This window comes from Belonocnema kinseyi, chromosome 4 (genome assembly GCF_010883055.1).
Source record: "Belonocnema kinseyi isolate 2016_QV_RU_SX_M_011 chromosome 4, B_treatae_v1, whole genome shotgun sequence".
NCBI lineage: Eukaryota > Metazoa > Arthropoda > Insecta > Hymenoptera > Cynipidae > Belonocnema > Belonocnema kinseyi.
This window is the reverse complement of record NC_046660.1, coordinates 15,017,599-15,034,089: the sequence shown is the minus strand read 5'-3', so window position 1 is coordinate 15,034,089 and position 16,491 is coordinate 15,017,599. Positions and strand designations below refer to the sequence as shown.

The 16,491-nt window shown below is 27.7% G+C and overlaps 1 protein-coding gene across 1 annotated transcript in view; it reads right to left on the bottom strand.

The window, feature by feature from the left end:
• Positions 1 to 3,596: 3,596 nt before the first annotated feature.
• Positions 3,597 to 16,491, bottom strand: part of LOC117171564 — a 169,516-nt gene continuing 156,621 nt past the window's right edge. The window contains exons 2-3 of the mRNA XM_033358998.1: positions 11,243 to 11,892; positions 3,597 to 5,106 (exon numbers count right to left, since the gene is read on the bottom strand). Of these exons, the coding sequence (XP_033214889.1) occupies positions 4,658 to 5,106; positions 11,243 to 11,892 (1,099 nt within the window). The 3' untranslated portion in view covers positions 3,597 to 4,657. The remainder of the gene's footprint in view (positions 5,107 to 11,242; positions 11,893 to 16,491) is intronic.

Sequence of the window (16,491 nt, the reverse complement as noted above, 5' to 3'; positions counted from 1 at the left end):
CGACGAATTCTTGGAATAATCTGAAATCTTGGAACTCTATAAAATTCTTAATTTCTCTGAATTACTTTTACATTCGGAAATCCCTGAATTCTTGAATATCTCAGAATTTCTTACATTTTCTAAAATCCTTTAATATTCCCAGTAGTAGAGATAATTTAGAGGAATTTAAATATGCAGAGTCATTCGAAGGAATTCAAAGGATTTCCTTGTAGATAAAGGAATTCAAAAGGATAGTATGAGTTTAAAAGCATTCCCAGCCATTAAAAAAATGAAAAAGTATACATGAAATTTTAAATAACTCAAAAGAATCCAAAGTAATTCTATGCGAATTCAAATGTATTCAAGTGAATTCGATAGAATTCAAGTGATATCAGAGAACCTTTAGTGAATTGATAGGAATTCAAGGGCATCCAAGCGAATTCAAAGAATTTAAATGTGAATACAAAGGAATTGAAACGAACTAAAAGGAATTCAAGTGCATACCGACGAATTTCAGTGAATGCAAAGTAATTAAAATCAATCTAAAGTGAATAAAATGAATTCCGTGAATATTTTGAATTCTTGAAATGCAATAAGTTTCTATAATTCCTTGAATATTCCGAACTAATAAAAATTTTGGCATTTCTTAAACATTCTGTAATATTTTAAATCTCTAAAAAAATGTGAATTCCTTTAATTTTTTAAAATCCTTGAGTTTTCTGAATTTTCGAAAATCCTTCAACATTCAGATTTTCCTGAACTTTTAAAAATATCTGAATACCTTGAATTCTCTAAAAGCCTGGAAAATTCTGAATTCTTGAAATTCCACGAATTCTGAGAAACTCCTTAATTCTTTGAATATGCCAGATATCCGAAAATTTCTTGATTAAAAAGGCTCGAAAGAGTTTAAAAGCATTCCAAGAAATTAAAAAGAAAACTAAAAATAATGCATTGAAATTTAAATAACTCAAAAGAATATAAAGGAATTTTATGTGAATTCAAAGGTATTTAAGTGAATTGAAATAAATGCATTTGGATTTAAAAAAAAACTAAATTGAATTCAAGGAAATTTAAGTGAATTCAAAGGAGTGCAAGTGAACTTAGAAGAACTCCAGTGAATTGAAGTGAATTAAAAGAAATTCAAGTGTATGCAAAGGAATTAAATATGAATACAAAGGTATTAAGGTAAATTTAAAAAAATTGAAGTGAATTAAAGAAAATTTAAGTAAATTTAAAGTAATTCAAGTGAATGTAAAGAAATTTCTGTAAATTAAAGGGAATTTAAGCCAATTCAAAGGAATTCAAGTAAATTCTAAAAAAATTAAGAAATCGAAAAGGAATCCGAATTAATTTAAAGGAATTTCAGTGTATTCCATGGAATTAAGTGAATTCAAAGTAATTCCAATGAATTTAGAGGAATTCCATGAATTTCTTAAATATTCAGAATTCTTAAAATTCAATGCATTTCTGCAACATTTAGAATTCCTTTAAATTACTTGAATGTACAGAATTCCCTAAATCCTTTGAATATCCTGAATTCCTGGAATTTTCGGAAATCATTGATGATTCTAAAATCCTTGATTTCCCTCAAACTCTGAATTTCCGGAATTTAAGAAATGTCTCTGAAATATTAGAATTTCCTAAATTTCTCAAGTGTTCTGAATTATCCCAAATCTCTAAATTCCTTGAAATTCTTTATTTCCCTAAATTTCTAAAATTCTTTAAAGAAATTAAGAATTCTTTAAATATTCTGCATTGTCTGAATTAATTAAATATTCTAAATTCCCTAAATCCATTGAATATTCTGAATTCGTAAAATTCTTTGAATTCCGTAAATGCTTTGAAATCATTAAGTTTATTGAATACCATGAATTTCTGGAAAATTTGAAATTTCTTGAACTCTTTAAAATTTCAGAATTCTCTCAAATCCTTGAATATTCTGAATTTAAAAGGATCGAATCAGTTTAAAATCACTGCAAGGAATTTAAAAAAATTAAAAAGAATACATTGAAGTTTAAATAACTCAAAAGAATCCAATTTGAATTCAAAGGTATTTACGTACATTCAAAGGATTTAGAATGAATTAAAAGAAATTTAAGTGAATTCAAAGGATATCAACTGAATTAAGAATAAATCCAATAAATTCAAGTGAATACAAAGAAATGCAATGTGAATTCAAAGGTCTAAAAATGAATTTAAGGAAATTTAATTGAGTTTAAAGAACTTCAATGTGAATTCAAAGGTATTCAAATGAATTCAAAGAAATCCTAGTAAATTGAAAAGAATTCACGGGAATTAAAAGTATTTCAAGTTAGCTTAATGAAATTCAAAGGAATTTAAGTGAATTTAAAGGAATGCAAGTTAATTCAAGTGAATTAAAAGGAATTCAAGCAAATTTAAAAAGTGCAATCTGAATTCGAAGGTATTCAAGTGAATTCAAAGAAATTCAAGTGAATTAAAATGAATTTAAATGAATTCGGGCGAGCTTAAGTAAATTTAAAGGAATTCACGTGAACTGAAAGGAATCCACGTGGATTCAAAGCAATTTTAGTAAATTTAAAGAAATTCAAAGGAATTTGAGTGAATTCAAAGGAATTTAAATAAATTCAAAGAAATTCGAGTGAATTTCAACAAATCCAAGGGAGTTCAAAGCATTTCAAGTCAATTAAAAAAATTCAAAGGAATTCAAGTGAATTCGAAGGATTCCAAGTGAATTTAAAATAATTCCAGTAAATTAAAATTAATTTCAATTAATCTAGGCTAGTTGAAAGTTTGCTAATTGAATTTAAAGGAATTCACAGAAATTGAAGTTAATTTTAAGAAATGCAAGCGAATATAAAAGAATTTAAGTGAATTCAAAGAATCTAAGGGAATTTAAAGGATTTCAAGTTAATTTAAAAAAATTCAAGTGAATTTAAAGGAATTCAAAGGAATGTAAAGGAACTCAAGTTAATTCAAGTAAATTCAAACGAATCCAAGTTAATTAATAAAAGTTCTAACTGAATTTGAAGATATTCAATTGAATTAAAATGAATTTAGACGAACTCAAGTAAATTCAAACGAATTCACGTAAACTGAAAGAAATTCAAGTGAAGTCAAAAGAATTTCTCTTAATTCAAAGGAATTCAAATAAATTCAAAGAAATTCAACTGAATTTCAAGAAATCCAACGGAGTTCAAAGGGTTTCAAATTAATTTATTGAAATGTAGAGGAATTCAAGTAAATTCGAAGGATTTCAAGTAAATTTAAAAGAATTCCAGTAAATTCCAATTAATTTAAATGAATCCAAGCTAAGTGAAAGTTTTCCAATTGAATTTCAAGTAATTCAAATAAATTCACAGAAATTGAAGTTAATTCAACGAAATTCAAGTGAATCCAAAAGAATTTAATCAAATTCAAAAGAATCCAAATGGATTCATAGAATTTGAAGAAAATTTTTAAAAAATTTAATTAATTCAAAAAAATTAAAGTAATTCCAAGGTATTCAAGTGAATTCAAAGAAATTCAAGTGCATTTAAAGGAATTTAAATGAATTTAAAGGAATTCAAGTGATTTAAAAAAATTCACGTGAATTGAAATAAATCAAAGGAATTTAAGCGACTACAAAGTAACCAAAGTGAATTCAAAGAAATTAAATTTAATTAAAAGATATTCAATTGTACTGAAATTATTTTAAATAACATACTAAAGCAGATACTATCAGTTATTTTTAAATCTGATGTGCTGCTTGTTGCGTATAGTGTGTAATAAAATCGAAGAGCAAATTCAAAAAGAAAATTGGTTTTTGTAAGGTGATCAAAACCAAAATTGCTATTTTAGACATACGCTCTGAGAGGACTTTTTTTCTAGCATTATGCGTTTAGAAAATTCCGAAAATTATTATATTTTAATGAATGACTCTTTGATAGATTTTTTGATTCAATTCCGAGGGGCCATTCACTTCGGGAATCTTCTTCAAAGTCACTATAAAATGAAAAAATCCGAAACAGAGAATCACGAAAATCCGATTAAAGTTTGCAAGATTTCAAAGATCCCAAGATTTAGCGAATCCAAAAAAAAGTATCGAAATCTCTATGGGGATTTCGAAAATCTTTTATATTTTAAAAAATCTTCTGAAATCCATCGATAATTTTGATTTTTTTTTTAATTTTAAGATTTAAATTATTTCACAAGTGAATAAACCCTCGTTCAACACAGAAAAAAATTGGCCGTAAAAAAGACACGAATTTGCAGCGAGGTTTCGGTTACGAAAAAAAAATGGAGTCTCATTTCGTTCAGAAGTGTATGGACAAATTTCAGAACATTTTTTCTCAGGCTTGAATATAAAAAGATAAAAATTTGTTTGCTCGATTAAATTTGTAAAAATTATAAATTCGCAAGTGGAAGGATTCGAAACCACGAAAGTGCCTAAACAAGCGCAGTCGTCCAGGCTCGCCACGTGCAGGCGATCCTAGTTCACACTTCTTAGATTCGCTAAGCCTATATTATTTAGCTTTGACAGCTCTGAGGATTTTTCCAATTATTTTTTATATTTTTGCAATTATTGACCAAAAAAAAGAAGCGATTTTACGAAAGTCCATCAACATTCGGTGAATTTTTCTCGTATTCCTGACCCAGCTTCGAGTTCTTGACTTTTTCCAGGACAAATTTTTCTCCCTGAAGTCCCCTCTCTGAAAAATTAAGGCAAGAGCTGATGATGATATATCGGTTTGCGGCTTTTTTCCATTACATAAAAGGCTTTTGGTTTTCCATTGCCGGCAAAGTTCTTGTGGATGCTGGTCGAACCGGACTTGAGGCTCGGAGCATAATATGACATGGCAGCCTTCTTCCGGTGTTTCTTCGGTTTCTGTTCGTCGGGCGTGTTCCTCGAGCCGTGAAGTTCATTGGACAAATTGTTCCACGAGAAGCGATCGTTCTGGGCCCCTACTCTGTAAGTCGTCGAATCTGCCAATCTGAACATCTTATTCGTGGTGTTGCTATTCTTCGTTTTGTTCTTTCCAGCAGATTCTTCCTTCAGCTTCTTCAATCCAGCCTCGAGATTAGGATAGCTCAATCGCTTGTCGTTATTTCTGCTGTGCTTCTTCGCGAGACTCGCCATTGGTTTCGATCCGTAAAGTAATCGGTTATCTGAAATTAAACCAATTTTATTCAGAGAGAATACAAATTTGTATTCCTCTGTAACGCCGCGTTCCCAATTAAAGTAGGAAATTCTGGGACATTATAAAAAGCTAGAATTCAATTATCAAATTTGGATAAGATACTCGCGAATTTCTTCATTCTAACAAAAAATAAAATGAAAAATAGGGAGAAAGAAAGAAGGTGACATCCAAATCCTTCATTTTTAAATATATTGTTTTAAATCACAATAAACAACATTTATAAAAATCTGCCATTGTTTCGACTTTCATTAAACACCTTTTTCGAAACTTGGAAGAGGGGACTGAAAAAATGCGGAAAATTAAATTCCCGAACATTTTATAATGTACCCAAATTGGCCAATTCCCGAGCAGTTTACAATATTATAAATTTGGCAAACACTCGAGTAATGAAATTCTTAAATTGGAAATTGCCCAAACTATAAAATTCCATAATAATAAAATTCCCGAACAGTTTATAATATAAACGAAATGAAACATTTCCGACCAGTTTTTCATATTACCGATTTATCAAACTCCAAAATAATAAAATTCCCGAATAGTAGATTTCAAAATAATAGCATTCCTGAAATGTAAAATTCCTGAATTGCAAATTTCCTGAATTATAAAATTCCTGCGTAATTAATTCCAGAAGAGTTTATAATATTACCGATTTGGCAAAATCTCGAATAGTAAGATTCCCAAATCGAAACTATCGCCTATCATAAAAATCCCGAATGGAAAATATCCCGAATTGAAAATTCCCGAGTAAAAAATTTCCGAATAGTAAAATTTTCAAAAATAGAATTCCCGAATATAAAATTTCCCGAATTATGACATTCCTGAATAATGAATTCCCGAACAGTTTATAATATAAGCGATTTGACAAACTATCGAATAATAAAATACCCGAAGTGCAGAGTTTCTGACAAATAAAATTCTCAAAAGAAAAATTTCTTCAGGAATTAGAGAATTCCCAAATGATAAAATTGTCGTTTAAAAAAATTTCCGAATTATAAAATTTCCGACGGTTTATAATATTAAGGGAATTGAATATTCCCGAATTGGAAATTTCCCGTACAATAAATTCCCGAATAGAAAATCTCTCGAATTAGAAAATTTCCGATGAATAAAATTTTCGAATAGTAGAATTTTCGAAAAATAAAATTCCCAAATAGTAAAATTCCCGAATTGAAAAATTTCTGTATAATAACATTCCCGAATATAAAATTTCGCGAATTATAAAATTCCCAAATAAAGGATTCTCGAACAGCTTATAGTATAAGCGATTTGACAAACTCTCGAATAATGAAATACCCGAATAGTAGAATTTCTGTCAAATAAAATTCCCAAACTAAAAATTTCTGCAGGAATTAAAAAATTCCCGGATAATTGAATTTTCGTTTGAATAAAATTTCCGACAGTTTATAATATTAAGGGAATTGAAAATTTCCGAATTGCAAATTTCCCGAATGGGCAAATTCCCGATCAATAAAATTCTTGAAAAATAAAATATTCGAATACTAGAATTCCCGAATATGAAATTTCCCGTACAATAAACTCCCGACTTGAAAATAAAATTTTCAAATAGTAGAATTTTCGAATAATAGAATTCCCAAATAGTAAAATTCCCGAATTAGAAATTTCCATATAATTAAATTCCCGAATATAAAATTTTGCTAATTATGACATTCCCGAATAATGAATTCCCGAACAGTTTAAAATATAAGCGATTTGACAAAATGCCGAATAGTAGAATTTGTGACAAATAAAATTCCCGAACTAAAAATTTCTTCAGGAATTACAAAATTCCCGAATAATTAAATTTTCGTTTAATAAAATTCCCGACTTATAAAATTTCCGACAGTTTATAATATTAAGGGATTTGAAAATTCCCGAATTGGAAATTTCCCGAATAGGAAAATTCCCGATCATTAAAATCTCTGAAAAATAAAATTTTTGAATACTAGAATTCCCGAATTGAAAATTTCCCGTACAACAAATCCTCGAATAGAAAATCTCCCGAATTTGAAAATTCCCGAATTTTTTAATAACAGAATCCCTGAATTGTAAAATTCCCAAATAATAAATCCCTGACAAATAAAATTCCCGAACTGTAACATTCGTCACGAATTACAAAATTCTCGAATGATAAAATTTCCGTTTAATTAAATTCCGGTATAATAAAATTCCCGAATAAAATTTTCCCTAATGTTATGATACCGATAGGAAATTTTTCTGATTATAAAGCTCCCGAACTTGTGAATTCCCGAATAAAAATTTTCCGAATAGTAGAATTTTCTAATAATAGAATTCCCTAATATTTTATAATATACCCAAATTGGCAAATTGCCGAGCAGTTTAAAATATTATAAATTTGGCAAACACTCGAGTAGTGAAATTCCTAAATTGGAAATTTCCCAAACTATGAAATTCCCGAACAGTTTATAATATAAACGAAATTAAAATTTTCCGACCAGTTTTTCATATTACCGATTTAGCAAACTCCAAAATAATAAAATTCCCGAATAGTAGATTTAAAAATAGTGGCATTCCTGAAATGAAAAATTCCTGAATTGGGAATTTTCTGAATTATAAAATTCCCGCGTAATTAATTTCAGAAGAGTTTATAATATTACCGAATTTCAAAAAATTCCCAAAAAATGAAATTCCGGAATATCAAATTTCCGGAATTCTAAAATTCTAGAATCGGAAAATTCCCACTTAATAAAATTCCCGAATAGAAGAATTTCCGAATCGGAGAATTCTCGAATCGGGAATTTCCCAAATAATTTTGGAAACTCTTGAATGATAAAATTCCCGAATAATAGAATTTCCTAAAAATGAAATTCCTGAACTAAAAAACTCTTCCGAATTAAAAAATTTCCCGAATAATAATTTCCCGAACAGTTTATAATATAAGCGATTTGGCATACTAGCGAATAATAAATTTCCCGTATTGTAGCATCACTGACAAATAAAATTTCCGAACTGTAACATTCGTTACGAATTATAAAATTCCCGAATAATAAGATTTCAGGTTTAATAAAATTCCGGTATAATAAAATTCCCGAATAGAAATTTTACCGAATGTAATATTACCAATTTGCCAAACTCAAAAATAATAATGTTCCATAATAGTAGAATTTAAAAATGATAGAAATCCCGAAATGGAAAATTCCTGAAATGGAAGTTTCCCGAATTATAAAATTTCCGAATAATAATTTCCCGAACAGTTTATAATATAAGAGATTTGACAAACTCTTGAATAATAAAATTACCGAATAGTATAATTTCTGAAAAATAGAATTCCTGTACTGAAAAATTCTTCACGAATGATAAAATTCCCGAATAATACAATTTTCGTTTAATAAAATTCCCGAATAGCAAATTTCCTGAATTTAAAAACTGCAGAAATTGAAAATTCCCGAATAATAAAATTTCCTAATAGTAGAATTTTCGAATAATAGAATTCCCAAATTGAAAAATTGCCGAATAATTAAGTTCCCGAATTAGAAAATTTACCGACAATAAAATTTTCCGAATTATAAAATATCCGAATCCTAATTTCCCGAACAGTTTATAATATTAGCGATTTGACAAACTCTCGAATGATAATATTTCTGTTCAATAAAATTCCCGAATTATTAATTTCCTGATAGTTTATAATATTAACGAATTTGAAAATTTCTCAATTGGGATTTTCTCGAATGGGAAAATTCCTGATCAATAAAATTCCTGAAAAATAAAAATACCGAATAGTAAACATTTCGAATAATAGAATTCGCCAATTGAATATTTCAAGCAAAATAAAGTTTCAGAAAGTTTACACTATTGCCGAATTTGGAAAATCCCGAATAGGAAATTTCCCTTAGTAAAAAATTCGTGACTCGGAATATTCACAATTAATACAATTCCCGAATACTAGAATTTCCAAATAATAAAATTCCCGAATCGTGAAATTTTGAAGTGATAAAATCTCCAAATTAGAAAATTTCCGAATAATAAAATTTTCGCATATTTTATAATAAAATTCACGGCTGGAAAATTCCCTAGTGATAAAATTCTTGAATTTATAAAATTGCAAAAACATAAAAATAACGAATCAACAACTTTCTGAAGGGAATTTTTATAAACTGTTCGGTAACTTAACACTTTGTAAAATTTTCAATTCGGGAATTTTATTATTCGGAAATTCTATTAATTGATAGATTTATTTTTCGGAAACTTTATAATTCGGCGATTTTATAATTCAAAAAATGCAAATTTGGGATTTTTGTATTTCAGCAATTTTATAATTTCAGGAGTTTTATTATTCAGGAATTTATTGTTCGGGAATTATCAAAATCGTTATTATTATAAACCATTCAGGAACTTTTCAATTCTATAAAATTATGAGCTGATTGTGAATTTTATATTTAAAAATTTTCCAGTGCGGGAATATTATTATTCAAAAATTCTACCATTAAACAATTTAATTATTCGAGAATTTTCCAATTTGGAATTTTATTATTCAAAAGTTTGCCAAATTCGTAATATTATAAAGTTAAAAACTGTTCGTAAATTTACTAATTCGTTAATATTATAAGCTGTTCGGGAATTTTATTATTCCATTATTTGCAAATTCTATTATTCAGGAATTTTATTTACCTGAAATTTTCCCATTCGGGAATTTTATAATTTTATAAATTTCCAATTCGGGAATTTTCCATTTCAGGAATTCTATTACTCGGAAAATCTATTTTCATTCCAGGAATTTTATTATTCGGAAATTTTTAAGTTCAGTAATATTATAAATTGTGGGGAATTAGGTAAATCGGGAATTTTTCAACTAGTGAATTCTACTAATCCGCAATTTTCCAAACCGCTATAATTATAAACTGTTCGGAATTTCCGAATTCGGTAATATTATAAAATTGATGGGAATTTCTTACTCGGGAATTTTGTCACTAGGGAATTCTATTATTTGTCAATTCTATTATTAAGGAATTTTATTTATCTGACATTTTCCAATTCGGGAATTTTATAATTCGAGAAATTTCCAATTCGGGAATTTTCCATTTCAGGAATTCTATTACTCCGAAAATCTATTTTCATTCCAGGAATTTTATTATTCGGAAATTTTTAAGTTCAGTAATATTATAAATTGTGGGGAATTAGGTAAATCGGGAATTTTTCAACTCGTGAATTCTACTAATCCGCAATTTTCCAAACCGCTATAATTATAAACTGTTCGGAATTTCAGAATTCGGTAATATTATAAACTTGATGGGAATTTCTTAATCGGGAATTTTGTTACTAGGGAATTCTATTATTAAGGAATTTTATTTATCTGACATTTTCCAATTCGAGAATTTTATAATTCCGAGAATTTTCAATTCAGGATTTAAAAATTAATTTCTTTTTATAGAAATTTAAGCCTTTTCGGTTGAAACTGCAACTGTTTAGTTATTCTTTTTTGTCTCAGGATTCAGCTGTTTTGTTAATTAGTCTTTTTGTTTGGCTGAATTTAACATTTTAGTTTGGAATTCGTTCTTCTGGTAGAAAGTTTCAAAATTTTCTTTAACTGTAAATTTAATTATTCTATTTATGGTTGAAAATTATCTTATCTGCTAGAAAATGCATCTTTTTTGTAAAAAATTAATGTTCCTTGTTGAAAATTAAAATGCTGTTATTTCCTATTTCTAGCTTTTTGTTGTAAAAAATTGATTCTCTTAGCTGAAAATGTAACATTACTACTTTTGATTAAAATTTCGACCATTTTGTAAAAGATTTATTTTTATTTTTATTGGAGATTCATCATTTCAGATAAGTTCTCCGCTGGGCGTTACTGCTTAAGTAGCGTGCTGCCCTCCAGCGGAGTGCTTGATTCTCTACGGCGAGTTTCCCCTCTATCAATTACCCACCAAGGCGTTACCCCCATTCACCAATTACCTGCAACGTTTCTTAGAACCATTTTTTTTCTACAAGGTTGTCTCCTGTTTATTCCTTCTGTTTTTTTTTTTTTAATTTGGATAGTGACATTTGAGAGTGTTTTGGCCAGATTTTATTATTTGATTCCTGTTTCTTTTTTTAATTTCCAAGAGTGTCCTACTTGAATCTATTATCTACTGAGGGAAAGTATTTACCGTTATCAGCCATAGAGAGCTTCTTCGATTGATCAATTTCATTCCTTCTATCCAGAATATCATTCTTGCCAATTGAACTGAGGCTGTTCAGCTCGTTGCTCTTGACCTTGATGCTGCTGATCTCACTATTGGCATTGTTCTTCTCAAACTGGACCTTCTTGATCAGTTGATCCTTTTTCAGCTGATCCTTCCTCAGTTGGTCCATTTTGAGCTGGTGTAACTGTTTCTTCTCCGCAATCTTCATCATCAGAGGCAAGTTCCAGTGGTAGATCTTTGCCGGTTTGCCATTGCTGTGAAAGCCAACCGGCAGATTACCGGCATTCTTCGAGCCCTTGTCATCCTTCACTGACTTGTGTGGTTTCGTGAAGGTGTAATAAGGAGGACTCGCTGGAAGCTTCACGATGTAAACGTGACTGTCCCGATGTCCGTGACGCCGACTGTACTGGTGGATCCGAGACTGGGCCCCGAAGGCGGGTGGTTCTGGACCGGCTAGTCTCTTCTTGTGATGTCCACCTGGAATTTCCAGGGGAACGAGACCCAATCGATTTAATATGGCCGCATTGCTGTTGCGAACAGTCTCGAAGACTGATGGGCCCTCGCTACCGGAAACGACGATCCCGCTGATCAGCACGATTCCCAGAAGACACAACCTGAAGCACAAACAAGGAGAGTCGTTAGAGATTTTCATCAACGGCTGAAGACTCTAAGACTTCATTAAAATTAATTAACACCTCAGGTGTCAAATATTCTCTGTCTACTTCTTCATCAAGTCTCTTTATTTTAGGTGCAAAAAAAAAAGCCAAGAGAAATCAATTTCGAACCAACAAGGATCACTTTTATACCATGAAAGATGAATTCTTAATACAATTGTATTAAGAATTCATCTTTCATGGTATAAAAGTGATCCTTGTTGGTTCGAAATCGTCTCTTAAGAGAAAGAATTTTTAACAACATTCTTGAAATTTCTTCTAACAAGGGCAATTTTAATAAAATAGTTGAATTTTAAATTAAATAACTCATCAAGATTTTTGCATTTATTTCCAAATAGCTAAATTCTTTTACCTGCAAAGATGAACTTTTTACCAAAAAATTGAATCTTCTTTAAAATACTATTATTTAATAAAGTGCATGTATTTTGAACTAAATAGTCCAATTTTAAACTAAAGATATATTTTTCAACCAAAAATGAAACACTTAAATTTTAAGTTAAAAAATAATTTTTAACCAGTTAAATTCAATAAGAAAAGATAAATTTTGATCAAATAATTTTAATTATTGAATCAAGAAGACGAATTTTTAACCCTGATGTGAATGTTTAATCAAGAAAGATGAATTTTTAAGAAAAAATTTAATTGTTACATTTTTCGTTTCAAAAACTAGTTCAGAATAAAAAAGCGAATTTTCAGCTTTAAAAATTGAAAATCCGCTTTTTTATTGTAAATTTTTGTAATTGAAAATTTTACAATTCCATTTTTCGTTTAAAATTCATCTTTCTTTATTTAAAATGAACTTTTATGCTAAAAATTTCTCCCTTTGGATAAAAAATTATTCTTATGTGTGGCAAATTATCATTATTTCTTGGTAATACAGGATTCAACTACTATGTTAAAAAGTCATATTTTCTCGTTAATTTCCACTGGAAAATTATTTATTTATTTCTCTACTAATTCAACTGTTTCATTTTTAATTGAATAATTTATCTTTTTCAAACAAAAAATGAAAGAAAATGTTTTCAAAGGGATACATTTTTAACATAAAGGTTAATTTTTGAGCAAGAAATATCAATTTGCAACGAAAAATGAAATCGTTAGATTTTGAGTTAAAACACTAATTTTCAATAAAAAAGCGAATTTTCAAATTTGAAAAAATTGAAAATTCGCTTTTTTATTGTTCAGTAGTTTTTTAAAACTAAAAATTCAACTATTCCATTTTTGGTTTCAATTTCATGTTTCTTGATTGAAAATTGGTTGTCAAATTCAAAAATTGTTCCTTTGGGTAAAAAATTCATCTTATTTTTTGAAAATTCAGCTGTTTTAATTTTGGTTGAAAAATTTATCTTTTACAAACAAAAAATGAAAAAAAAGTTTTCAAAGTGACAAATTTTTAACAAAAAAGTTATTTTTTACTCAAGAAAAAATAAAATCGTTACATTTTCAGTTTAAAAAACTAATTTAAAATAAAAAAAAACGAATTTTCAGCTTTAAAAATTGAAAAAGTTGACAATTCGCTTTTTTTAATTGTGGATTCGTTTTTTTAAATGAAAATTTAACAATTTCATTATTGGTTTTAAATTCGTCTTTCTTGATAGAAAATTAATTTTTTGTGTTTCACTTTCGGTTGAAAAATTTATCCTTTTCAAACAAAAGTTGAAAAAAAAAGTTTTGAAAGCGACAAATCTTTAACATAAAAGTCAATTTTTAATCAAGAAACAAGAATTTGCAACGAAAAATGGAATCGTTACATTTTCAGTAAAAAAAATTAATTCACAATAAATAGACGAATTTTCAACAAAGTGAATAAATTAAAAAGAACCAAAAAAAAACATTTTTAAATAAAAAAATAATTTTTAAGCGAAAAAAATGGATTTCCAACAGAATAGTTCCATTTTTTAATGAATAGTTCAATTTTCAACCAAAAATTAAATTTTTTAATGGGATTATTAACAAAAGTCATTAGATTTTGAGCAAGATTGACAGAAAATCAAGAGAAATAAAGGCAAATTAAACTATCAGTTTTTATTAATTATCAAAAATGTTATCCTTGATTTTCTATTATGTTAGATAATAGATGCCATAAATTTTACAAATTTTGTATTAAGATTAATTTCATATTTTTATTTAAAAATGGCTTAAGACAGAAGAATGGTTATAGTTTTATTTTTTTCCAAATAGTAATTGAATAACAATTTTTTCTAGCAGATAAGAGATTCTGAAATTCTAACAATTTGAGGTTAGGTTATATTTTTACGCCAAAAATTTATATTTTAAAACAAAAATAATTACAATCTGAACAAGATCTAAACTCTTTTGAAAATTTTGGATTATGTTAGCGTTATTTGTACCGAGTTCGTATTTTTAATAATAATAAAAATATTTATAATGAAATTTGAGCATTTCGAGGTTATGTGGGCTTTATTCACCAAACTTGGCATTTAAAAAAAATCATTAGATTTTGAACAAGATTTATAGAAAAAAAGAGAAATAAAGAAAAGTTAAGCTATCAGTTTCTATTAATTATCAAAAATATTTTCCTTAATTTTCTATTATGTTAGATAATAGTTACTATTAATTTTGCAAATTTTGTGTTAAGATTAATTTTATATTTTTATTTAAAAATGGCTTAAGACCAAAAAAATGGTTTTATTTTTATGTGTTTCTAAATAGTAATCGAATATAAATGATAATAATAATTTCTAGAAGGTAAAAGACTCTTAAATTCCAACAATTTGTGGTTATGTTATAGTTTTACACAAAAAATTACTAATTTAAAACAAAAATTATTGTAAACTGAACAAGTTTTAGACTTTTCTGAAAACTTTGGATTATGTTAGTGTTCTTCGGAAATTGGTATGTTGAATAATAATAATAATAATAAATAATTATCATTTGAAAAAGATTTAGAATTTTTTTTAATTTTGGATTATGCTAGTATTTTATGTCGAAAATTGATATTTTTAATAATGAAAAATACAAATTTTCGAATTTTAACAATTTTAGGTTATGTTAACGTTATACAAAAAAAATTAATATTACAGAACAAACATAATTATATTTCATACAATATTTTCCAGGCTTAAGCAGTTTCAGGATATATTACCATTTTTTATAACAAAAATTTGTTATTTTAAACAAAACTCATTAAATTTTTCACAAAAATGTAGGTAAAAGAATCTTTAAGTCTAAAAATTTAAGGTTATGTTATAGTTTTACACCAAAAATTGCTTTTTTGAAACGAAAATAATTGTAATCCGAACAAGATTTAAACTCTTTTGAAAATTTTGTATTATGCGTTAGTGTTTTTCGTCGGAAATTGGTCTGTTTATTATTAATAATAAATAATTCTAATTTGAACATATATGTAGAATCTTGTACAATTTTGGATTAGGCTAGTATTTTATGCCGAAAATTGTTATTTTTAATAATGAAAAATACCTATTCTCTAATTTTAACGATTTGAGGTTATGTTAACCTTACACACCAAAAATTCATGTTTCAGAACAAAAATTATTATATTAACAATTTTTACATAAAATTGCTCATTTTAACAAAAAATCATTACATTTTGAAGAAAATGTACATAAATGAAGAATATTCATCAAATAAATTTCCATCAATTGACAAAAATATTTTACATGATTTAAAAAAAATTATTTCAGATAAAAGATACTATAAATTACAAAAATTTTATGCTAAGATTCATTTTATATTTTGATTCACAAATGACATGAGAAAAGAAGGGGTTTATTTAAAAAAAAAATAATAATTTATAATAATTAAGGTTATAGGAGTGGATTTGAGAAAAAGGTACGGTGGTTAAGTGTGTGTGGGGGGGGGGGTAATCACACTGTTGTAAATTTTTTACCATTTTTGTTGTTATTAGCCTTAAATTTGAGATAATTTGTAATAAAGAAAGAAACAGAATTCAAGGTGAAATTGAAGCAAAGATAAATTGGATACATTTCATCATCGTTCAGCTCAGGAACTTTTGTGAAAAAGGTATTTCATCTTCATTTTAAAAATCGATCTTTATTCTACCCTGAGAGCCATTCAGACTCCATTCTCATAAAATCGAAAGTTTTAAGCTATAAAAAATTCATCCCGCGGGGCATCGAGGAGAAGACGCTTCTCTTTTCTTCACTCATAAACTTTTTCCGTGACATAATACTATGTATTTACCAGCAGAAAATAAGCTGCAATTAGCATTTTTTTCTCCTAGTGATTTATTACTCGAGATACTATTTACTTTATTACTTCAATCTTCTTGTCAGTCACTTAGCATCCTTCTCTAACAAATAGGTGTGGCACGAAAATTTCAAGAAATTGCTCATAATTGTTGATTTATATTTTACTTAATTAATTAATTATTTAATTAATTGAGTTGTTATTGCTAATCTTCTTTTTGCATTCAATTTAATGTAGACTTGTTTGATAATAAGGATCTTTTATCATTTATTATTTATTTATTCTTATAGAGACTTCCGAGATTTAGTTGAGATTTCCGGGAGATCCGAGATTTCCGACCCCATTTTC